General features: G+C 40.8%; 1 protein-coding gene across 4 annotated transcripts in view; it reads left to right on the top strand.

The window, feature by feature from the left end:
* Positions 1-17,887, top strand: part of FBXO38 (F-box protein 38) — a 110,396-nt gene extending 92,509 nt beyond the window's left edge. For 3 of the 4 annotated variants that reach the window (XM_020969110.2, XM_020969107.2, XM_020969109.2), the window contains 7 exons: positions 5,095-5,195; positions 7,382-7,484; positions 10,200-10,366; positions 12,446-12,591; positions 14,839-14,942; positions 15,568-15,681; positions 16,920-17,887. In XM_020969110.2, the coding sequence (XP_020824769.1) occupies positions 5,095-5,195; positions 7,382-7,484; positions 10,200-10,366; positions 12,446-12,591; positions 14,839-14,942; positions 15,568-15,681; positions 16,920-17,098 (914 nt within the window). In that variant the 3' untranslated portion in view covers positions 17,099-17,887. The remainder of the gene's footprint in view (positions 1-5,094; positions 5,196-7,381; positions 7,485-10,199; positions 10,367-12,445; positions 12,592-14,838; positions 14,943-15,567; positions 15,682-16,919) is intronic. The other variant, XM_020969108.2, reaches the window with a different exon arrangement.
* The last annotated feature ends 8,262 nt before the right edge of the window (positions 17,888-26,149 follow it).

The raw sequence follows: 26,149 nt of genomic DNA, 5'->3' as shown, positions 1-26,149 counted from the left end.
AGGAGTTAGAAATTGATCCTAAAGGTAATAGGGAGCCACAGGAGTGACAATAGCCAGATTTGTGCTTTAGGAGTATCATTTTGACAGATGTGTATGGGATGGATTGGGGGAGGGGAGAGAGAGTTGTGACAAGGAAAACAAAGAATATAGTAGTCTAGATGAGAGTTGATGAAGGCCTGAATTATAGTGGTGGTTGTAGGTAGAGAGACAGAAATGGATGTAAGATGTTGAGGAGGTAGAAATGGAAAGATTTGCACTGATTGGAAAGCAGATACTGACTCAGCTGTTACCAACATAAGTAACTAGAATGTCGGTATACTTGACAGACAGAGAAGTTTACAAGGATCTAAGATGTCTCCAAAGGTCTCATGATAGAAAATGCTCTCCATATCCAAAGAATGAACTATGGAGTTTGAATACAGATCGAAGCATACCATTTGCCATTTTTTTCTTCTGTTTTGTTTCCTCTTTCTTGTGGTTCCTCCTGTTAGTTCTAATTTTTACTTACAACATCACTAATATAAAAATATGTTTAATAGGAATGTGTATGTATAACCTATATCAGATTGCACGGTGTCATGGGGAGATGGGGAGAAAAATTTAAAACTCAAAAGCTTATGGAAGTGATTGTTGATAAATCAAAATAAATAAAAAAATGAGGACACATCATAATCAGATCTAGATTTCAATTAAAAAAACTGAATAAATGGATGCTATTAAAAACTAAAAAAAAGTTTAGAAGAAAGGTGAGTTTTGGGAAAAAGATAATGAGCTCTGTTTTGGACATGATAAGTTTGAGATACCTCTATGGAACATCCAGTTGGAAATATCTAAAAGTTGATGGTGTGGGACTGCAGCTCAAGAGAGAAACGAGGGCCAAATATAAATCTGAGATTCGTTTGCATAATAGAGATCATTGGACCTGTAGGAGCTGATGAAGTCACTAATCAAAAAGCAGCTATTAAGCACTACCTATGCACTGTGCTAAGCACTAGGGATTTAGGAAAAATAAAAACAGTCAAGGCACTCACGTTCTTCTGTGAAAACTATCTTGCACAGAGCTTATCCCCACTATTAGGGGGCAAGACATAAATGATAAGTCAGCAAAATAAATGGAGAAGAGGCTATTGGACAGGTAGGAAGAGAACCGAGAGAGCTGTACTACAAAAACCCATAGAGGAGAGAGTGGTCAATAGTGAAGATTGAGAAAAGACCACCAGATTTGGTAGTTAATAGATCATTGGTAACTTGGGAAAGAAAAATTTCAAGTGAGTGAAATTGGAAACAACATATTTAAGAGTTAAATTGTTTTGAATTGTGTTTTATCAGACATTTATTAAATACCTACTATGCTGGGCACCGACGTCAATACCAAATTCCCTAATAGAACTTAAATTCTACTAGGGGTGCGACACACAGATAACTAAAATATGAAGTCCTAAGTGTTGTAAGTACATAAATGAGGTGCAACTAAATTATTTTAATGGGCTCTGATGAGGAAAAGGTCACAACCAAGGGAGAGTCAGAGAAAGCTCCGTGGAGGAAATGGCGTTCACATTGGATTTTAAAAGGTAGAAGGAATGGGGAATCAAGACAGTAGTCAAGTCAACAAGCATTTCTTATGCCTGCTGTGTGCCAGGCACTCTGCTGTGCACTGAGGGGACAAAAAAGGACAAAAAAATGTCCCTGCTCTCAAGGAGCTCATAGTCTTAATGATATAGCATAAACAAAAGGATGGAGATGGATAAGAGTGGAGTGTATATGGAAGCAGCCAGCAGACCAATTAGGCAAGATCATAGATGCAGAGAAGAGAATGTGAAACAAGTCCACCTAAAGGAAGAGTGGCACCAATTTAATTTGTGTAAAACCTTAAATATGAGGTTAAGGAGTTTAAACTTTACCAGGTTGGCAACAGGAAGTCACTGGAAAACTTCTGATCATCTTAGTCAAAACAATGGGAAACCAACAACATGCAGGAGTAAAACCTGGAAGTGTTATTAAATAACTTGTGCTGGGAAGATGGCTTAGTATTTACTAACTTTGGGAAAGTCACTTCTTTCTGATTCTAAATTTCTGAAATTCCAGCTTTACTTCTTGCATAAAGAGTGTTCATAATTACTTGATCTTAACTTTAAATTGAATAAAACTCTTCTTGGGATTGGGATGGGACAACTTTTGTGCTGACAGCCTCTTTCATAGGAATGTAGTTGAGGACTAGAATGAACCTTAGGGGTCAGCCAGTCAGTCCTTTTCACTTTACAGGTAAGGAAACAGGCCAAAAGATGTCATGAGGCTTGCCAAGATCATACAGGTACTAAGTAGTAGAGGGAGAATTAAAACCCAGGTTCTGTGATTCCAAATCCAGTTTTCTTTTCACTGTGCTATACTATCTCTGTAGTTACACATAATTTAGATCCACTTATATTTTGTTTCTCTGCAGACACAGGGTTCCTTAAGAAATTTAAAAAATTAAAGATCAAAGATAAGCTCCCTAGAGTACTGGTTACTTTTTAAAAAAATATGTGACTCTATTACAGTGCTATTCAGAATGAAAGGAATAGCCTTTGAAAGGAGAAGTGGCCTTTTTCTCATCCTCTCTTTTTAAAGGTAATGCTTTGGCAGTGTCATCTTCTGTGTTGGAGAATTAGGGCCTGACATCAGAGTATAATGGAATATTGGGAGTCAAAAGACTTGAGTCGGAATACCCACTGTCATGTAACGACAAGGGCAAAGTTGCTTCACCTCTATTTTTAGGGGATAACACTTGATCCACCTACTTTCACTGGGTATATTATAAAGAGAGAACTTGATAATTCTCTAAACCCTATAGCTGTTGAAATTGTTATTATGCACTGCTCAGTTCTTTCCCTGATAAGGAGTCATAATTAGGCATAGTTTCAGAGACTCAGATCTGGAAGAAATTAAAATCACTTAGTTCAGCCTCTTTATAAATAAGGAAATTGAGGCATAAAGGGATGGGGAACTGCAAGAGCTGAGGCATAGAAGTAGGAAAATATAAAATGTATTTAAGTGACGAACATCACCATAGCATCATAGATTTAGAACTGAAAGGAGGCCATCTATCCCCTCATTTCTGGATGGGGAAACAGACCCAGAGAGGTAAAGTGACTTGAGAGTGGTCACACGGGTTGTGACAGAGGCAGGACTTGAACCCAGGTGCTGTAACTCCAAATTCAGTCTGGCTGTGGCATAGTGTGTAGAGAGATGATATGGAAGTTGTGAGCAGTATAAAGAGTTAGAGCTGGAAAGGTAGAGGCCACACTGTGAAAGGGGCTGAATCTAATCTGGCAACAGTTTGTGACATGAATGGAAGGGAAAAGAAACTAGAGGCAAAAGGCTAGTTATACAGATGTTATAATAAGTTTGGATGATGTGATTATCAGGGGCATAATAGAGGTGAATAAATGAAAAAAAAAACCTTCAGTAAGCACTTAACTGTTTGCCAAGAGCTGTGATGTAGAACTGGTGACACACAATTTTTTGCGGTAGAAAAAACAAGACAGCCCCTATTCTCAGGCTCACACTCCATGTAGGAGAGACAACACATAAAACACCTGCAGGGTGAATGGAAAAGGCCAGAAGTCATAAGAATGTTATGGTGCAAGAGATGGCAAGACCCAGGGGTCCTGGAGGTTCAACATTGGGGTGCATAGCAAGGATCTGGGTTCTTAATGTGCATTAGCAGGTTGTTTGGCAAGGCTCAGGTGACCTGAAGGGTTTAGCATTGGGATAAATGGCAAGGCCCCAGGTCCTTAAGGTGCATCAGCAGATTGGATGGTAGTACCTAGTGGCTGTAGAGGGAGGGCAAAAAGAAAGGTCTTTAGAATTCATTAGCAGGGCAGGTGATTAGGTCTAGCAATCACTTAAAGGATAGTAAGTAGTTGGTGACTTGTAGCTAACCCAAGCAGAATGAAAGTTTGCAAGATAAGAATCCGTAGAAGTTGATGACTCTGTGAATGTCACTCTATTAGCCAAGGTGGGAGGTAAGGGTTGTGGGGGTGGGGTGGGATGGGGGCATTAAACTAAGGGCAAAGACAAAAAATTAGAATTGTACAGTTACCTGGAGTAAGAAAATAGAGACCATCTACCATGCTGTCTTATGCCCTGCGTTTTACAGCCTCTGGTTAAGAGGTAGCTCATCTTGCCAAGACTGGCCCTTCAGTCTCTTCTGGGAGCTTTTCTTGTGTCTCCTCCTCATCTCTCCATTATTTACTAGTTCCTTCTCTGCTGTATTATAGATATGTCCAGGCCACCCCATCTTTAAAAAGAACCTTCACTAGACTGTCATCCTATAGGCTCTTCTTTTCACAGCTAAGCTCCTTAAAAGAATCACTTACCCTTGTTTCTTAACCTCATCTCCCATTCCTCAACTCTTTGCAGTTTGGTTTCCAATCCTACTTCCTCACTGAAACTGCTCTCTTTAAGATTATAAATAGTCCTTTAATTCTTAAATCCTTTTGACTTATTTATCAGTCCTCATCCTTGAATCTTTCAGCAGCTTTTAATATAGTTGACCACTCCTTTCTCCTTCACCTAGCTTTCATAAACAGTACTTATTCCTGTTTTTTTTGTCTTTTGAATGTCATTTCTTTGTAGTACAATATCTAACAGCTCTCACCTTCTTTCTCATTCTGTATGTCTCAACTCTAACGTCTTATGGAATGTATTTCTTGCATCAGATGAATGGTTGGATTACATGATCTTTAAAGTCCCTTTCAGCTCTAAGGTTCTTTGAAAGTATGGAAGATTGGGGAAAGGGAGGATTGCAGTGATCCCAACGTTTTGAATATACATAACTATAAGAATGGTGGTCTTATTAATCAGGAGGAGAAAACAGATTGGTGGGGAGGAGGACAATGAGTTCAGTTTTGGAAATGTTGAATTTAAGGTGTCAGCGGCTTTTATAGGTAGAATTTCAGGTCCAGAAATCTGGTTAAGTATAGATCTATTGAGTGGAGAATCCTCTTCGTGGATGTGATCATTGAAGACATAGGAGTAGCTGAGGTCAACAAGGGAGAAAATGTAAAGAAAGAAGAGACACTGAAATAGATTATTTTTTCCCTCTCCTTCCAGAGGTTGCCAAACCAAAGCCACGTCATGCCATGAAGCGGAAAAGGACGGCTGATAAGTCCACGAGCACCAGTGATCCTGTTATCGAGGATGATCATGTGCAGGTGACATCCCTTTCTTTTTTGGATTAAAGTAATCAAAAGAATGTTTTTTCTCGTGCAATAGAAGCTGAGTTACATTGCACACTCATGAGAACGTAGCTATATAATTTCTTTGTCTTGCAGTGAAAATATAAGCAGGATGTAGTAGAAAGAATACTAAATTTGTAATCGTAGGATCACAGATTGTGGAGGACCTTGGATGCTCTTTGGGCTAATGTATCCTATATGTAATTATTCCTTCAGTGCCCTTTTGGCTTGAAGGTGACTCTGGGTTCTCCAAGGCTTTAGTAGAAAGCAAAATCTGGCAGCTCCTACTAAGCTGGAAGGTACTAGAAATGCAAACACATGATAATGTACCTGTTGCCTAAAAACTAATGAAAGTCAGTTCAAAGAGGCTCATTATTAGAAGGATGACCATTGGATAGTGATTTTTTTTCTAGTCACAACAACTCACAGAAACTGTATGCCAAGGCATGGCACGTAACCCCCTCGGGTTATACATGTCAATGAAGGTAGTAAACACAATAAAAAATAGTCATGGGGCTTTGAAGTATTTGTTAAAATCTCACATATAGCGTGGCCTCTTTTGGAGGGTTAGTGAGTGCCAGGTACAGAAATATGGTGAGTAAGATGGAGTTTAGGAGAGGATTTGTAGTGTAGGGAGCACCTGAGGAAGGAAAGGAAGAACTTCAGCCGCTGAAGATGGGTGTTAAGAGCTCTGTTCCAGGTATGGAGGATATCTTGAACATAGACTAGAGAAGGCAAGATAAGAATAGGAGATGGAGAGCAGTCTCTTTAGTTCGAAACCTTAAATATAGAAAAGGAGAATAATATGAGAAAACACTCAAAAGAAGTAGTTTGGAGCCAGATGGTGGAGGGCTGATCAAATGCCAGCATCAATTTGTTCTTAATCATTAGGCATTGGGGAGCCGCTGTAGGTTTTCAGATAGAGGAGTGACAACGATCAGGCTTGTTGTTTGTCCTCCACACTTGAAGAGGTCCATGACATCAGGAAATTGGTGCCATGACTTACAAGGGAATTGTATTTAAGTAAGGGAGGGCTGCACAAAGTCACCAGCCTCACCTTCTCCTCCAGAGCCATCTGGGTCCAGTGACCAGATATAGATCAGGACGACTGGAGATGGCCCTGGATACAGAGGGAGCCCTTGGCCTTTTTAAGCTAAGGTCTGTCCCAGGCCTTAGCTTGACTGAGGCAACCCCATTCAGTGATTAAGGCTGGGTAAGAAATAAGGCAAAGAATGGCCTTTTTTAACTAGTAAAAAAAAAAAATCAACCTAGGAGGGGAAGACCCTCAGGGTTTCTGGCCAAAAGAGAAACAATTACTATTTACATTCACTCATCAGGGCCCAAACGGTGACCAAGGGGGCCTGGGTTGGGACCTGTTGTTGGCCAATCAGTGGGAGCCAGAGTGATTTGGGTTTAAGGCATGGTCCTTAAAAAAGAAATCTAGCCTGTGAACTCCAAGATATTTTGCAGGGTTTCAGCAGTCAAAATTTATATTCCTTTGGGCAGAGCAGCTGCGCATGATTCCCCATGTGGACAGAGGGAGAGGAGGGAGAGGATAGGACAGGATCTGTGTGGCCCAATTAGAACTGGCCAGTTCGGTCCCCACTATGGCAGCTGCATACAATTCACTGCTTGTTTATCCTTCGTTCTTGAAGAGGACCATCGCCAAGGTGATGCCTTGTTTTGCAAGTGAATTGGATTTAAGTGAGGGAGGGCTGTGCAAAGTCACCAGCCTTGCTTTCTCCTCAGATCCATCTGGGTCCAGTGGCAAGATATAGATCAGGATGACTGAAGATGGTCCCCACAGTGATCGGGGAGTGCATTAGAAATAGTTACTGTGAAAGCTTTCTGAAAAAATGTGATCAGAGTTGGGAGAATCTGGTTAGAGAAAGACTGTTTAGGAGGCTTTTAGAACAGTCCAGTTGATAAAAGATAAGGTCTGAACTAGAGTTGTGGCAATGATATTGGAAGAGAGAACACTGGATAGTTATTTGGGTGGTGGAACCAACAAAACTGGACTACTCTTTGGATGTGGTGGGAAAGGGAGGAGACAAAAGTGATTCTAGGGTTATAAGGAAACATAGTATTTTTAAAAATAATACTGAATAATAAATTGGAATTTAAATTTGCTTTGTATCAATTTTGTTCTTTGTTATCAACAGGTTCTTGTCTTGAAATCCAAAAATCTTGTTGGAATCACATTGACCAACTGTGGAATCACAGATCTAGTACTAAAAGATTGTCCTAAGATGATGTTCATTCATGGTAGGTGTTTATATCTAAGGTCTGGAATACTTGCTCTGTTAGCTCCAAGAGCTCATACATACATATGTACATACATATGTATGTACATACATACACGTATTAGATCATTATGTTATCAACATGAGCATCTTTTAAAAGTCAATTCTCATGTGCATGATTGATTATTAAATAGTCAAGGTAGTATTTCAGCATAGGGACAGAGAGTGTATAGTTATAGCCGTTGCTAATTGATTAGGTTCTGGATTTTGTCATAAGGGGGGAAAAACTTCTGGCACCTCCTTTTGCATATAGGTGATTCCGTACCTGAGGAATATCTTTCCAAACTCTACCAGAGAGTTATCATGGCTTCCCGTCATTCCTAATCACATCTTTGTGCCTAGAGTGGTTCTTTGTTAGTGATTATGTTGGGGCTCGTGTGCAGAAATTTTCCTGTCATACCTATGGAGAATCATAAGGTCTTTTTATGATTACCTCAAATAGTGTAACTGTATGAATGAAATTTAAATTGTTTTTTATGTTTGTGATTAGCATAATAAATAAAATAGCACATCTCTTTGGAAGGTAATAATGATAATAAAGTTCTACTTGAAATCTTCCACCACTTTTTGATCATGTGGTTTAAAAAAAAAAAAACAAGATCCTTTGTTCTCAAAGGCTGTACCAGCTGAGCACCAGCTCCATTAGGGCTTACCAAATGTATGGGCCTGGCAACAGACTATATGGACTAGGTGATCTTTAAGGTTTCTTTTAGCCTTCTGATCCTGTGATCCCAAGTCTGGTGGGTTTTTCCCTATGATCATATTTAGATGTACTTGTAGACTAGCCTAATGGAAACAGGATGGCCACGTGAGCAACTTCTTGTTCTTGTCTCCTATTATTATCATCTTCTTTATTTGTGTAAGAATTTACGTAAACCTGCAGTAAGGCCAGAGAAGAGATCATAGTATTATAAAAGTTGTAAGTATTCTTAGTAATCTAGTCCAGCCTTTCATCCATGCTCTAGAATCCCCTCATTAAGTACCTTTGACCAGAGATCAGGTTTGAAAACTTCATTGATTAGGTAGTCATGACCTCCAGAGGCAATCCATCCTTGTTTTATATAGATCTGATTTGTAAATGCTCATCCCTTAACATTGTCCTCCCCACTTCCCCATAATTTCCAGCTGTAGTCTTAATTATGTCTTAGAGCGATATAAAATAAATTATATCTCTCTTAGGCTTCTTTACCCATGAGGTAAAGCCTTATGTATAAATCCAAGGGGATAAGTAGGAGGTGAACATAAGCACAAATGCTTCTACACAGGGGCTCACCAGCGTTTATTAAATACCTACCATATGCATAATGTAAGACATTATGATGTAGTGCATAGAGGACCATCTCTGGAATCAGGAAGACCTGGGTTCAAGTACTGCCTCTGATGTATACTGGCTATGTGATACAGGGCTACTTCTCCAAGTTGGCACTAAACTTTTTTTTTGCAATTTGGGAGATAGGAGGGTATGACTACTTTCATAAGTTCTACAGGTACTCTTTGAGTCTTTACTTTTAAAACGATAGCTTAAAAGCCCGCAGCAGTGAGATTACCTTTAATAGTCAGATAGTGGGTATAGCCCAAAGCAAAGACATTTACTAAAATAGCATAGTAACAACAGTAGCTACAAAATATTTTCCCACATAAAGTGGAGTTCAGTCTTTCACACTAGAGCATTTGTAGAAAAAGTAGACAAGACCTAGAGTGCATGAATACTGAGGCACACTTTCAGGGAACTCATTTGGCCATGGCAACTCAGAATTCTGATACTTCAGGGCAATAATATCCTGGTTCTTGTGATATCTTTGTGCTGCTCTTCCTCTTCCTGACTGGCACGACACTAACTGGCAGGCTTAGCTTTTTAAAGGCTACAAAGGTTGTAGCCAGTCTTCTGCTAGCCAGTGTTTGGTCAGAGAAAAATGTTTACACTATAAAAACATAAGAGCGTAGACATGTTTTTGCCCTTAGTTTAACCAAGTAATACCATTACTTCTGTTATCTGCCCTTTTCTCTGATTATATCAAGTAGACTGGGTTGGAAATAGACTCTCCTCTTCCCTACCCTCTTACTATATAATAACAGGTCCCTCTATGAAGTAAGGGCTCAGCATCATTTGTTAAATGCCAACTCTATCCATATTATGAGGTTCCATATTATAGTTCATGGAGGACCAACTTTGGAGTCAGGAAGACCTAGATTCTGATTCTGTCTCTGTCATATACTAGCTGTGTGAGGCTAGGCAAGTCACTTAACCCTTAGTCCTTAAGTCTCAGTGTTGGAAGGGACCTCAGAGGCTGTCAGGAACAGTCTGAGCAGGCGTCTCTTCAATAACCAATGAGTGTGATGATAATAGATCATAGAAATTGAGCTGGAAGGAACCTTAGAGGCCATCTTCTCCAACCAGTTGTTTTACAGATGAAGCAACTGAGGCCTAGCAGTCAAATGATTTGCCCACATCAAAGGACATGTAAGGCCTAAAGGTCATGTAAGTAGCAGAGCCCGAATTTGAGCCCAGGTTCTCCTGTTGCAAATCCAGCACACTTTGTACTACACTGTACTGCCTCTGAGTTCATCTTAGTCTAAAAAAATTGGCTAGTCTTCAGAATGAGTCAAAACAAGCCATGTTTCTGTGTTACTTTGGTTATATTGCTGGGACTTTAGAACTTTATGTTTTCTTTTGTAGCTACAAGATGTCGAGTACTGAAGCACTTGAAAGTTGAAAATGCACCAATTGTGAACCGATTTGACTACGCGCAGTGCAAGAAACTGAACATGGATCAGGTACTAGATCAAATCCTAAGGATGCCTGCAGAAAGAAATAGGATCATATACCTTCGCCCAATGCAACAGGTAGTGCTGACTGTACTTTTGATTAATGAGGTTGCTTTTTGATCACCCCACTCCTATACATTCACTTTTTAGATCTTTGTATTTATACTATCCCCCCACATATTTTTCTTAAGAATGAACCCTGGAGTCCTTTATTAAAGCTACCACAGTAGAATTTTTCTAAACACTTAGAGTTCAGCCAGGCAGATAAAGATTGGCACTGTTGCTCACCCTCTTTCCCTGTCACTTAGACTGTTGCAGAAGTCTAACTTGTCTCTTTTTCTTCGTTCTCTTTCCTTTAATTTATCTTGAACTTGTTGCCAGATGGGTCTTGGTGGTACAAAGTTGAGACACAGAGAGAGAGAGAAAGAGAGAGAGAGTATATGTATGTGTGTATATCACTGCTCAAAGGCTTTCTAAGGATCCTTTTTGGTTTCTAAACAAAGATGAAGTCAGATTTAGAACTGGAATGAATCTCGGAAGTCCAGTCCCTCATTTTTCAGATGAGGACACCAGGCCCCAGAAAGATTAAGTGGCATTCCCAAGGCTACACAAAATAGTAAGTGGCAGAGGTCAGATTTGAACACAGGGACTAATATCCAGGGTCCTTCAGTATCTGGCTTTAACCTACTTTTCCAACTTTGTCTCCTGCTTTCCTCCTCACCTATTCTACGTCCTAGCCAAAAATGATCTACTTGCCATCCTTGCACCCATTCCATAATTTCCCATCTCTGTACTTTTATTCATACTCTGCCCTATACCTCTAATCCCTTCTTCATCTGTTACCCAAAGAAGTAGGTAGTTAGCTCTGTTTTTGCTTAATGGTGTTTCATTTTGATCATTCCACCCTCCTACATTCACCTTTTAGATCTTAGCCTGTAGAGTTTCTACCCGTCCTTCAAGGCCCAGCTCAAATGCTACCTCTTCCAGAAAGCCTTTCCTTTTCCCCCTCATCTGAAAGTGATTTCTTCATCTCATAGCACTTTTTGCTTCTCTTGTACTTTTTTCATATGTCAGTGGGTCTGTGATTTCATTGATGTAGGTGTTAACCTCCCGTGGTGCAAATTACAGTCCATCCATGCCTTCTCATCCTGTCCAACTCTTACTCATGCCATCCCACCATGAATTCCCTACCTGCAACATGTTGGGGAACTTCCCCAAAATTTCTTCACATTTCGTGGATACTCGAAGTGCCTGTGGGCGGTCTGTCTGTTATCTCTCACTCTCACCATGTGTCTAGCCCACCTCCTTTTCCAGTCCTTTGTCTCTCAGATGACGATGCCCTTTATGCTGCCTCTGCACAGTTCTTTCAGTAATAAGATGCAGCCTATTCATGCGTGTCATATATTTTAGCATATTTGAGCATGTGAGTTACATATTCCCCCTACTATATTTTGTAGCTTCTTAAGGACTGAGGCTGTCTTTGTTCCTCTTTTTATATCACCTATCAACTTAAACCAATGCATTTACACATAGTAGGTCCATAATAAGAAGCCATTTATTTGAATGAATAATAGACATTTACTGTTTATAAACATTATGTGCCAAATACTGTGCTTGATATTAAGGAGGAAATAAGTTAAAGACATAATCTGCTTCTAACAAGCTTACAGTCTAAAGGTAAGAGTATGCGCCATAGAATTTAGGACTGGAAGAGATCTTAGAGGTAGTCTAGTCCAGTCCTTTAATTTTACAGATTAGCAGACTGAGGCTCAGAAAGATGCCCTTTGCATCAGGTCACAAGAGTAGCTAACCAACCTCTTCTTCTAGTCCAGGGCTCTTTCCACTACACCATGTTGCCTCCTAATAAGAGCCTAAATTTCTCTAGCTGAACAAAGCGCCTTCCTCACAGCAACCCTATGAAGTACAGATGGTAAGTGGTATTATTCCCACTTTACAGCTGAGTAAGTTGTAAGATTCAGAGAAAGCAGGTGATATTTCCACACCCGTACAGCTAGTTAAGTGACAGTGCCCAGGTTAGAACCAAAGGGCTGTCCTGTATTCACAGCCTGTCGCTGAGGCGTAATTCTGCTGTTCCTTTGGCTCTCCCTTCCTGACCCATCTTGGCTCTGAGCCCTCCATCTGTATCCTTCCCCTTAGGTCGACACACTGACTTTGGAACAGAAGATATTCAGCGGCCCTTATCCCTATCACATCTGTATCATTCACGAGTTCAGTAACCCTCCCAATGTGCGGAACAAAGTTCGCATTCGCAGTTGGATGGACACAATAGCAAACATCAATCAGTAAGTATCCATCTGCAGAGAGGCCTAGAGAGGCCTGAAGACCTTCCTGCTTTTGAGAAGCAGTGCCCACAGGTGACTCTCAGATGCTACGATAATCATAGGCCAATGAGATAGTCCAGTTAATGGGACAGGACCCTCAGTGGTCACTTAATCCAGTCCCTTCATTTTGTAACTGAGGAAACAGGCCCAGAGAAGTTGCCCAAAGCCACACAAATAGCCATTGTCAGAGCCAGGCTTCAAACCTAGGCCCTGTTACTCTAAAGCCAGCCTTCTTTCTGTGAACCACTCTGCCTCTGTGTTTCTGTGGGAGGACACTCACCTGAAGCCTCTTAAGCGTAAGTGACAGGGAGTGATTTTTTTTCAACTTAGAATGAAAAGTGATGAAACCTGCAGGCAGCCATCTTATTTTCATAGCTGTCCCTGAGCCAGTCATGAACAGGACTCAGTCAGTACCTAAAGAACTCTATCCTACTTTGCTTCTTTCTTGAATTAATAACTCACATTTCTGTAGTACTTTTAAGGTTCATAAAAACGCTTTCCTTACAACTCTGTGGGGTGGGTTTTTCAGGTGTTATTATCCCTATCACCCATAGCTAATAAGTGTTGGGGCCAGGACTTGGACCATGTCTTTTGACTAGAAAATCACTTCTTTTTCCATGATACTACATTGCCTCTTGACTTCTGCCTGTGTCAAGCCACTGCTTGATAGCCAAGACCACATTCTTAGAATTATGGGATGTCAGAATTGAAAGCGACCTTATAAATCATCTGGTCCATGAAACCAAGATATAGAGAGGTTGCATGACTTGCATGAAAGCCTCCGCGTTTGTCGTGTGATCACAGATCTTCACTACCACTTTGTTTCACCCTGTCCCTTAAGCACCCAGTCTTCTTTCATGTTCCCAGCCACACTGAGGTTTATGATAGAGGTGTTTACTTACAGAGAAAGAATAATTTGTAATCTGTGTGAGAGAAATATGAAGATCAGAGCATTCAACAGTTATTTGACCAATAGCAACTGAATAATGCTAAGCTTCTTAATTTAAACTTGTTTCTTACAACTGTCCCCATCAGAGATTCAGATGTGACCCTTATGGGCCCATGACTTCCACCACGTTTAAATCAAGAACTGCCATAAAAAGGAGTGTGCTAAAGCCAGCTCTTAACAAACTGATTGTTAAATTTTCAGCATGAGCATTTATGCTGGAAATCAGTAAGCACTTTGCTACAAATCAGGGCTTTAATCTATTCTTTTGTTAATTATCTAGTTTGAGAAAGAATTAGTAATACAGATTAAACTTAAAGGTGTTTGCATACAATTTTTTCTTCCTGTTATTAAAACATTTACCTGCATACCCCTGTATTGCTCTGTAAGCATTGCTTGAGCTCAGCAGAAGGCTAAGGAAATGAAGTCATCAGCAGGCTAAAGGCCTGATGACTCTAAGCTTTAACAATAATAATAATAATAGGATTAATAATAATAACTGCTATTTATATAGTGCTGTAAGGTTTGCAGAATGCTTTATATCTGTTATCTTATTTTAGCCTTGTGATACCCTTAACCATAAACCAAATGCTCCCTCAGTCTGATCCTAAACTTGGAATGGGGTATTTCTTCCAGGACTCCTGCCCTCGCCTAACCTCTAATTTGTCTAATAGATCATTGTCTACAGTAAATACCGTGTTCCTCAGTCAGTTAGTAGGAAGCACTGGTACCTGTATGACCCTGATACTTCCACATCCTCCTGTGCTCAGTAACTCCGTATCTTTCACAATAAATGCATAGAGAAAAGAGCTCATTTAGTTTAGAAATTTCTAACATTGTAATGTTTCTTACAAAGACCCAGAATATAGAGAGAGCCCTTGCTAATTTCTCTTCTTCTTAACCCTTAATAACAGCTCCCATTTTTAATGTGCTTTAAGACTTATGAGGCACTTTCTGTAAAATACATCAATGCCTTCCTGGGGTTATTATACCCTTTTTTTTTTTTAAAAAGGGAAGAAACTGAATTTCTGAGAAGTGAAGTGACTTGGCCAAGATCATATTAATGTGTGGGAGAGTCAGGATTTGAACCCAAGTCTCCTAACTTAAAGTCTAGCAGTCTTTCCACTTTAGGAGGCTTAGAATGTGCTTGCTGTGTGTGTATATAAATAGGTGCAGTGGAATCAGCCCTCTATCATAAGCGGTTTTCCCCTGAAATATTCTCATTTCTATAATTTATATTGTATTTTCCCCTTTGCCTGCAGGGAACTCATTAAGTATGAGTTTTTTCCTGAAGCCACACGAAGTGAAGGAGACCTAAAGAAGTATACCAAGTACCCTTGGGGAAGAGAGATTTATACTTTAGAAGGTAAGCATGAAATATTGGAGACCTGAAGAGTTGTTTGCACACACAAAAGAAAAATAGCCGTTTCCTTAAAAGACTGATCAAGTGCAGATGCTTGTTTAGATACATAGGCATTAAGCCAGCAATTAAGGTAAGCTTGGCAAAAAAACAGGAGTTTAGATTGATTCCATATCCCTGCCAATAGCAAGACATCAGGAATGATGACTGTTGGTCTGCTCACATACATTTCCATGAAGGAAGTTCACAGTAGTAGTCCTTTAACATAGTTTAAAAATTTAAGGACTGAACAAAACTGAGAATGCTAGAGTAAGGAAGAGATCATAGAATGTAGAATGATGAGAGCTAGAAAAGACCTTAGAGGACAGTCAAATGCACTCGTTTTATAAAAGAAGAAACTGAGGTCCAGAGGAAAAAGTCAGGGATTCCCCAAATCATATATTTAGCCTGTACCAGGAGCAGGAGTAGAACCCATATCTCCTGGTTATCAAGCTCAGTGATCCCTCCTCTCAACCATAGTGCTTCTTAGATGGTGAGTTAGTAGGGAGAACATACCTTAAATTCTCTTTAACCTGATAATCTTGTCATTTGCTCTGGAGAAATTGGCTTCCTGTATGTATCCTTGTTTTAGGTGTTGTGGATGGAGCCCCATATTCCATGATTACAGACTTCCCATGGCTGAGGTCACTACGGACAGCAGAGCCTAATAGCTATGCAAGATATGACTTTGAAGATGATGAAAGAAGTAATTACTGCTTGCTGTGTTCTGGTTTCATTGTACTTGATTGCTTTGAGACCTGTGATATTTTAGTTGAATGTTCTTCAGGAAAGTAACCTTTTGAAATTTTCTCAGATATTGAAGGATTTTTTTCCACACTTTCAAAAATGGCCCTTAATTTATATACAAAAGAGGAAACAGTTGACATAAAGAATTAATAGTTGCTGAGATTTCTCTGCAGTAGGGAATAGGTTTATTCTGCTTGAACGAAAGAGTAGAACTAAGAGCTGTAGGGAAAAGCTCCAGGAAGACAGATTTTTGGCTCACTACAAGGGGAACTTCCTAATGCACAAGGTATCCAGAAATGGAATGGATGGCCTCAGAAGACAGTGGGTTCTGCATCACTGGAGGGCTGCTTGTGGAGCCGATTAGAGAGGATTTCTGTTCAAGTGGGGCCTGAATTTTGAACCCTCTGTCACCTTTAGTTAGTTCTAAAGTGTTGTGATTTTGAGTTCTTCAGCTAAGTTTTCTGCTTCAGAACTTCATGTGGTACGAAAAGTAAAGCAGATACAATTTATAAATGACATATTTGATTATACTACTATTTGAAAATTTTTATTCTCTTAAGTTCTTAAGCTTAAAGAGGAATTGGTTTCATTGAAATTCACTCAAGTTACAAGAAGTTTATGGAAAATATTGATGGACTTGAGTTGAATCAAGGATCTCTTGATTATGTAGACTGCTTTATGAACTTACATATCCAGCCAAATGGTAATAAATATTCCTCAAAGATCATCTGGTCAAAGGAATATAGAATTCTAGACTCAGATCTAGAAGGGGCTTCAGAGGTCAGTCATCTAATCCAGTCCCCTCATTATTTAGCTTACGGTGCTGAGACCCAAAGAGGTCATGAGACTTTTGCAAGTGCAGATGGACAATAGCAAAGCCAGGAAGCAAACTCAGGGAGGACTTGAGTACTTTTGAATCTAAATATATTTCTGTTTGTGCTACGTAATGCTGCTTACTATTGTGCCTAACGTTGCATCTTCATAGAATCAGTTAATGATATTATCTGAGGCATACTGCTCTTGAGAGACTGTTTTATTTGCTTTTTTTTTGTTTTTGTGTTTGCTGTCATTTTCAACAAGGTATTCTGTCTGTGTAATAAGACTGCCTCCAAGAAGCCATATGCATAAACCAAAAACTGGGTTTTGAAATCATTCCAATAATCATGTCATTCTCCCCCTCTCCCTCTCTGTTCGTAGCCACCATTTACGCTCCCCGGAGGAAAGGGCAGCTGTCTGCTGACATCTGTATGGAAACAATAGGGGAGGAAATCTCAGAGTTGCGTCAAATGAAGAAAGGAGTTTTTCAGCGAGTGGTTGCCATTTTCATCCACTATTGTGATGTCAATGGAGAGCCAGTAGAGGACGACTACATATGATTGGGTGGAGTGTGCCCCACCAGCCACTGGTCACTCCCACTTTCCAGCTGTTCCTCTGGCAGAAAACAAGAGGATATGTTGGGCTGCCTTAGTGCACTTCTATGTCTCAGGGCCAGGTCCTCGAAGGGGGTGGGGGATACTGGCTTGATTGGGTGTAGAGTATGTAGTAAATGTATAAGGAGCATTAACAGTGTGTACAAAGATTTGTACATAGCAGAAATATGGGGGGGGGGGAAGCTTCTTGGAGCTCAGACTTTATATCATATGTTTATACAATTTAATTTAAAAATCCATTTAAATGAAGGCAGGTAACACAGAAGAGTTGACACATTTGTTTTGTTTTTTTTTTTTTCTTGGCTCTTTCAGTTCCTAAGTGTCTCTTCATTTGCCAAGCCAAGACCTCGGTTGCTACATTCAGAAAAATCACTGGCGTCTCCTTAAATCTGTGCCTTTTTCTTCTTGAGCGAGTCTGTTTGAGTAAATCTGTTGAGCAGTTTGTGTGTCTCGAGTGCATTAAAAAAAAAAAATCAGAGTGCTGTAGCATAGGAGAGCACGATTGGAGAGGGTGGAATAAGATTTTCTGTACGAGACTGTACTTTCTATTTTTTTTAAAAGCATTACAGTTTCCACATTTCTTAAAATCAAATAAATAAAAAAAGGCTTATGGACTGCAATTCCCTGAGTTTGAAAACCTGAATTCCAAAGCATTTTCTAGTTATTTATTTCCACATTTGATTGTGTATTTGTTTTATCTTGGAATATGAAAATAAAACTTTATTACAAACTGGGGTTTTTGGTTTATGTTGAGGTTTTTGTTTTTTGCCTTGAACCCAGAGCCCCGTTTTCCAGAGAACAGCAGGCAACATTGCATGGAGATAGAGTGATTGCATAAAGACTGACATGTTTAGTTGGGTATTTACTGCAAAACTTGGGGAAAGGGAAAAAATATATTTTGCTCATCAGGTTTGTGGCATGCCACAGCAAATCAGTTGAAGGAACTGGGCATATTTAGCCTGGAGAAGAAAAGACTTAAGCTGAAACTTGCTGACCATCTTCACATACTTGAATGGCCTTCTGGTGAAATAGGGATTTGGACTTGCATTGCCTGACTCCAGAGGACAGAATTGGTAACAATGGGTAGAAGGTACAGAGACACAGATTTTGACCCATTCTAAGGAAAAACTTTGTAACAATTGGAACTATTTCAAAGTGGAAGTGGCTGCCTCAGGAGACCCGGAGTTCCTGGTCAGTCCAAGTCTTTGTGTAGAACCAAGAGGGTCACTTGTTGGGATAGCTGTCACTTCCCTTTTCTCAATGTGTGGGAATGGTATTATTTCCATCTTACAGATGGGGGACACACATTCAGAAAAGTGAAGTGACTTGCCCAAGGCCATTCATGCCAGTGGCAGCAAGGACTGGAAATAAGGTGACAGCAGAGCCACCATACAAAAAACTATCTCCCTCTACAGTTACTTAGGATCGTAGAATTTAAAACTGAAAAGGACTCAGAGATTACCTAATCCAATCTCATTTGACAGGTGAGGAAGACTGAGGCCTAGAGTGGTGGTCGTTTACCTAATGTCACAGAAAGTGCTTCATCTTTCTGGACCACAGTCTTCTCATGTATAAAATTGGGGGTAAGACTTGGTGCTCCTTGCCTCTACAAGATGTTGTAAGGAAAATGCTTTGTAAACTCCAAAGGGCTACAAAGCCCTGAGCTGTCGTTCACAAGTGTGGCAAGTGATGCCCATGGGAGAGGGATGTGATTAATATCTTCAAACATCTGAAGGGCTTTTCTAAGAGAGGGATCACACTAAGGAGTAGGATAAACGGGGAGATATGACAAGGAGACAGATTTGGACTTATGTCATAATAACTTTCCAAGAGAAGCATCATGCTATGGAAGGAATAGTACAGAGCCTAGAGTTGAGACCTAGGTTTAAAGTCTTGGTTCAGATGTTAGTGGCATGAGTAAGTCACTTCTCTGAGCCTCAGTTTTCCCACCTGTAGAATGAGAATGCTAATACACCATTCAACTCATGGAGTTGTTTGGAAAGTACTCTTTAGACCAGTCCTGCACAACCTGTGGTCCACAGGTCTCTTCACACCGAAGGATTCCTCTGTGTTTTTCACAGGCCGCCCAGAATCCTTTGGTGGGCTGCAAATTGTGGAGGCTTGCTTTAGCCATTTGGAGATCTGTAGAAATGGGGATTATTAACAGAGCTATTTGACAGTGACATACTCCCAAGGATGCAGTCTTGTAGAGGGAGGTAAGACAAAAGTGATGAGGCAAATGGTAAGTGGTGCCTTAAGACTGGTAAAAGTGCTGTGGGCATTCAGGAAGAAGAGCTTATTTCTGTGTGAGAGGGCTTAGAGAAGCCTTCTTGGAAGAGGTGGCCTTGAAGTGAGGTTTTCAGAAGGGCCAAGATTTCACTAGGCAGAGTTGCAGGGAAGGCTCTTCTAGGCATAGGGGAAGGACATAAGCAAAGGTAGGAACGCTGGAAAACATTGAAGATGGATAGAGGACTGCTTGCAGTTTAGTTTGGCTGAAGCACAGAGCACATGAGTCAAACTGGAATAACTCGCATTTATATAGTTCTGAAGGTTTGCCAAGTTCCCTCCTAACAGCCCCTGAGGTAAGTAGTACAGGAATGAACCAACTCCTTTGGAGGTGCAATGATTTGTCACAAAATTTGCAACATTTGCAATTGATTTGCAGTGATCAGTCACAAAACCGTAAGTGTGGGAAATGGGGCTTAAGATTCAGGTCTTCAGCCTCTGAAACTAGTGACTTCTGTATTACGTCACACTGCTTCTTCTAGGAAAAAGTGTGATTTGCTGCATCTGTGTCGTGTTGATTCATCCAGCACCAGACCAACGTGCCGGTTGAGGCAGAAATAAATTTTCTGAGCTGTGCTCAGCTCAGTCACTAGAGGGCACTGCTTTCTGATTTTTAGAGGCATTTACAACCCTGAGCCTATTGCATATTCCACTTTTCCAGCAGCCCATCTGTACAAAAATCACATAATGGCCGAGCCAGAACCTTAGAGAATAGAACACAATGTCAGGATAAGAAAGGACCTCGGTGACAGTCTCAGGGTACTGGATTGAGTGTCGTGCTTGAGCTCAAGAGGAGAACTTGGGTTCAAATCCTACTTGCGTCTTCATATGACACTGGGACATCTCAGCCTTGTTTTTCTGCTCTTAAAAGGGGAGGGAGGAATAATACCAGCTACATTACAGGGTTGTGATGATCAAATTAGAGTGTGTCAAATGCTTTGCAAATTCTTACCTGGGGTGGGGAGCCTCCAGCCTCCAGGCTCTACTCTAAGCTTCAGATCAGGATGAGTTGCTACCATGTATTATTATTTTGGCTACCCTCCCACCCCCACCCCCACACTCAATTTAAAGAGAAGTTCCCAGAGATGGGAAGTGACTTGCCAAAGGTCACACAGCAAATCAGTAGGAAAGCTTGGAGCTAGAACACAAGTGTTCAGGTATTTTCCCCCAGACAATGTCGTGCATTACAAATGCAAAGGAATGGTAACTGCCCAGGTGAGCTCCTTGTTCTCATTTAGAACGGGGGTGGGGAGAGGGCAGAAGAGGAGGGGCACAATTCAGGGAATCAAAACTCAATTTACACAGGATTTCCATGTGACCTTTATTTTAACTTCAAATTATAGACCAGGTGTTCACCCCGTTGTGACGTTAAGGGAATGGAGCAACTTTCTTTGCATCTGAAGAGGTGCGTTCCAGTTCTGCCTCAACCTCTGCAGTGGATGACCCTGGGCTCACCTGCAAAATGGACGTCATGATAATACCCTATGCATGTCACAGGTTTGTGAGGAAAGCACATTTTGTAAACTATAAAGTACTGGAGAAATGGGAGTGATAACAGAGGTTCATCTCTTTTTTTTTGGGGGGGGAGGCAATCGGGGTTAAGTAACTTGCCCAGGGTCACACAGCTACTAAGTGTGTGAGCCTAGATTTGAACTCAGGTCCTCTTGATTCCAGGGCTGGTTTTCTGTCCACTGTGCCACCTAGCTACCCGGGGTTCATCTCTTTATGGGTGCATCACCTCAGTGTAAGGGTTTTATCCAGAGTCACAAGTGAAGGAATAAAAAATAAACAGGAAACTCAACATTCTGATCCTTAGAGCCATGTCTGGAAAAGAGAGTCACAGATCCTGTCCCAAACACAATCTTTATTTCACACTGTCCAGTGTCCAATAGTACAGTGACCTTTTTCTTATCTGAAGACAATATGAACTCCAATTTTATCACATCAACAGAAAGAATACAATTTCCTCTTCCCTCTCCCTCCCTCCCTCCCCTCACCTAATTCCCAAAGCTTTAAAGCAGTTTGATGGAGCAGAATGGATGTGTGAACACCACAGCATGTGGAAGACAGGATGGCAGGGGAAGTGGGAGCATCTTAATTGAGAAACTTTGACTTGGAGACTGCGATTTGTCACGGCTTCCCACTCCTGTATGCCTCTTTCCTAAGGTTAGGAGGCCAGGTAAGAACCCAGTTGCTCCAATTCAGAGAGCTCCAGACTGGTTCTGACCATGGTTTTCATTACAGTCTTCCAACTTTGGGGCCTCCTGTGTGGAGACTTGCAGCTAGCAGCTCATGGCACTCAGCAAAGACCCCCAGGGAACACTTCTACACATCATGACGACACAGGGTGAGACTGGGTGTGAGACACTGAGGCCTCAGCTGAGGTACTGCACTGTGCCTTCCAAACTTGACTTGTCCTTTCTCTCACCAATAAGTGCAGACCAATTTTATCCCTGTATATCAGCCCCGCTCCTGTTAATCTGCTATTAAGTATTCTAGTGAAATTGTTAATACCATTATCTTTTACTTGATTCAGCTATTATGGTCTCAGTGCCAGCTCCAGCATAATTTTCTATGAACAACTGTACTGTTTTCAGTCTTCACCTTCCCAACACTTCATTTCCTTTGATACTAATATGGTATCAGTCACAAAGGTTCAGTGCTGGGAGGGACCTTATATATCACCTAGACCAACCTTCTCATAGTATAGATAAGGAAAATGAAACAGATGGAAAGCCATTTGCCCAAGATCACACAGCTAGTTAGTGTCACAGCTAGGACAAAACCAAGTAGTGTAATAGGTTTGACAAGTCCAGGTCCAAGACCAATTTTCTGGTCAGCCTATAGATTAAAAAAAAAATGGAAAAAGAGGCACAAAAATTCACTGAAGAAAAAGACTCCTTAAAAAGGAGAGTTGGCCAAATGGAAAAGGAAGCACAAAAACTCACTGAAGAAAATAATTTAAAAATTAGAATTGAGCGAATAAAAGCTAATGACTTTATGAGAAATCAAGAAACAATAAAACAAAACCACATCTATTCCAGTCACCCTCTCTGAGAGGTTCATCCTGCAACTCTGAGGAACAAGGTATGTGGGGGACAGAGGGGAGAGATTAGATGTGGTGTGTCAAGAAGACTGCTGATTACTAGTCCAGATCCGGAACACTGGGTTTAATCTGGAAAGCTGTGTTCCTCAGAACCTTCCTCAAACAGCCTACTGGCCCTCCCTCTATAGCCTCCTGTTTTCTTCACTTGTGGCAAAAGCAGCTAGCTTATTCAGAAGGAAGCAATGTCTATACCCAGCCCCTAGCTCTCTTCCTCTGCCATTTCATCTAATTATTGGCATTACTACTGGCCTGGATCACCATGACCTTTCAAAATGACAAGGACTTGGGTTGGCAGCCATAAGCATTTGTCATGAGCGATGGTGGGGATTTGGCTCTTTCCCACCCACACTGAAATCTTTGCATCACTGTACAATCCAAGATTTTTTTTTTTAAACAAGGGAGACCTGTCACGTAGCAACACAAAATGGATTCATTTTGCAGAAGTACACGTCTACCAAGTGTAATCCTTCCCTGAATAAAAGAAAGAAAAAGGCAAACCTTAACCTTACTGCTTGTCTTTTTAAAAAGAATAAATCACGGCCTTTTGAAATTACATAGAAGATTCTACAGTAAGCCCATATCCCTGGACCCAACCATTATCTCAGGGCAATCTCTTTCTTAAGCAGCTCTAGTCCTTGGAGGGGAACCCTAGGTAGTGTGGTGAAAGTCTAGCTCTAACGTCTATTGATGATGTCATCTTAGTGAGATACTACCCTCTCCAGTTCTGTGTATGTGTGTGTGTGTGTGTATTTGCCATATTAGAAAGTAAAACTTAGTATTATCATGAAAATAGTTTTGACCTCTTGAACCCCCTGAAAGGGTCTCAGAGAACCAGGGGTCCCCAGATCGCACTTGGAAAACTGCTGTCTTAGAGGATGATGGCAGATGAGGAAGTTATGGCACAGAGAGTGATTCACCCAAGGTGAGACATTCCTTGAGATCCCGGACTGGTTTGTTTTTGTTTTTGTGGGTTTTTTTTTGCCTCTCTTCGTGTTCCCAGGGCCCTGTACAATCCCTGGCATATGGTATATACTTAATAAATACTAGCATAGCATCTCTTTATGATATCAATATTCAGAGTTCAGCCATGTCCTTCATCTCACTGGCCAAACCAGGGGCTCTTTATTCAGGAAGCCTCGGTCTGGCTCAGAGAGATTTCAGGCCCTAGAATATTGGCTTCTCTTTTGACCCTCCCTTCCCCCTGTATTTTTCCTACCTCCAAATGGGTCTCCTTGTGTCTATAACATTTCCAGTCTGTCTTTCACACGGCTGCCCAAATAACCTTTCTAAGGGACAGTCTGACCTTGATACTACCTATTGCATGTAAGAGAACCTGGTATTCGAGACTGACCTTCCTTTCCAGTCTGATCTCATATCACTCCCTTTTACTCCTTCTATATTCCAGAAAAAACTGACCCAATAACTGTCCCCTAATCTTGTCCTGCCCTCTCTAGTCTCCATGCATTCACACAAGTCACCCACCATGCCTGGACTGTACTCCCTTCTCATCTCATCTGTCAAAATTTTCTTCCTTCAGGGCTCAAGGGTCACCTTCTCTATGAACTTTCCTTAGATTTCCTCCCTCCCATCTGAAATTGTTCTTTTTCTTCAAATTTTCCGAGGTCTGGAGTCCCTACTTTATTCTCATCATATTCTGCCTTGTATCACAACTTATTTTTTTATATCACACACACAAATTAGAATTATTATATACTAGACCCCTATAGAATCAGAATATTAGAGCTAAAAGGGACTTCAAGACCATCTGGTTTAATTGCATCATTTTACAGGGGAGAAAACTGAGGCCCAGAGACTCAAATTATAGTTCTCTATTTTTTTAAAGAACCCTACCATTGTCTGATTTCATAACACTAGTACCCAGCACAATACTTTGCGCAAAGAAAGCATTTAATAAATTTCTTAAGTTGAACAGGATCTGCTACATGGCCCCGGCATAGAGCAGAAACGTCCTCCTCTAACACCAGTCCATCCTGCCAGAATGAGAGAGATGACCAAAGCATGTCTTAGGAAAAAATCCATTTGGTTTCCTATTACTATGGAAAGAGCAAATTTTCAGGTAAAGATCCTCCAAACTCTTCTTACCTAAAAAGTGAACTTATGCTTCAAAAACATTCCATGCATCAGCTCAAAACCAAGCCAAGCAACTTGTCCCTCTATGGTCCAGAATCCCACTCAGAAATCAAATGTGTATTCCTGCAGCCCAGTCCCAAATTCATCTTGAGATTCAATATCTCCAGCTTTGGAAGGGAAAAATAAAGGTATGGCTAAAAGCTAAAGCTTCACTGGGAGAGGGATCAAGATGGCAGGAGGAGAAAAATCATTCTAGCAGAGTTATCTAAAAACAAAATGGCTGCCCAGGGCTCCTCATTTCTCTAGGTCTTTATGCAGAGACTGAATAACCACTCATCAGAGATACTGTAGTAGAAATTCCTGCTACAAAGCTCAAAGGTCCTTTCTAACTCTGAGATTTTACCTCCCTTGTCTGTAGTTAAGGAAATTAGCCTTAGCCTTAGTCTTAGCCCCAACATTTATCAGACTTCATTTATAGAATTTCTGTGAGTTGACAAGCTGGAGAATGCTTAGAGAAGGATTATCAGGTTGCTAAGGTGACTCAAAACTGTATGCCATGAAGATCAGTTGGACTGAGATCATAGTAACCCAAATGGAAGTGCTCACCAATTGGTCAGTTCAACAATTTCTATTTTTCATTCTCTTCAGGATCTGTGGAAGAGAAATCCTAGGAGATAGAAGACTGATAGGAGATACTTGCTGTCTTCTGCTATCTAGAGGGCTGTAACAGGGAAGAGGAATTAGACTTGTTAGTCTCCTCCAAAGGACAGAATTAGGATCAATAGGAGGACGTCAAAGGGAAGCAGATTTGAATCAATATTAGAATTTCCAAACAATCAAAAGTAGCCAACAATAGAAATGTGTTCTCCTGTGAGGTAGTGAGCTCTCTTCACTGCAGCTGTTCAAACAGAGACTGAATGGCACTCTACTGAGAATGGCATGGAAGGCAGGGATGCACTTGGTGGAAAGCTGAATGAGCTGTCTTTTGAAGTCCTTGCATTGTTGAGGTTCTATGATTCCATGGTTTACCTTCCATGAGAAGCAGCTTTTTTGTGGTGCTGTTTCCCAACTGCCTCACCTTCTTGTAACCTCTGTTTTCTGTAGACCACTGTGTGGATGGAGAACTAGAGCAATATGGGTGGTGTCCCTTCCATGGAAATGACAGCATGATTGGAAATCTTGCAGCCAGAGTGTTTTCCGATGTCTGTCATCCAGGTCTTTGATGAGAAACAGGACTCCTGGGATTTGGGGTCATTGTATGTGGGGAGTTTCTCAAGTTCCTGATGATGCCCACCATGCAAAACTGTATACCTGGGGAAGGAGAAAAGTGAAGGGAAGAATCAAATCGCTGTCATAGAATTACAGAATCCTCGCACTAGAAAAGCACTGAAGTTGGAAGACCAGGATTCCAATCCCAATACTGCCTCTCACTAGCTCTATGATTTTTACTCCTCTGAGCCTCTGTTTCCTCATCTGTAAAATGGAGGTAGTAGTTAACATTCCAGACTCTACCT

Source organism: Phascolarctos cinereus, unplaced genomic scaffold (assembly GCF_003287225.1).
Source record: "Phascolarctos cinereus isolate Bilbo 61053 unplaced genomic scaffold, phaCin_HiC Scaffold_2;HRSCAF=192, whole genome shotgun sequence".
NCBI lineage: Eukaryota > Metazoa > Chordata > Mammalia > Diprotodontia > Phascolarctidae > Phascolarctos > Phascolarctos cinereus.
The sequence above is the reverse complement of the archived record's forward strand: the minus strand, read 5'-3'. Positions and strand labels throughout refer to the sequence as shown.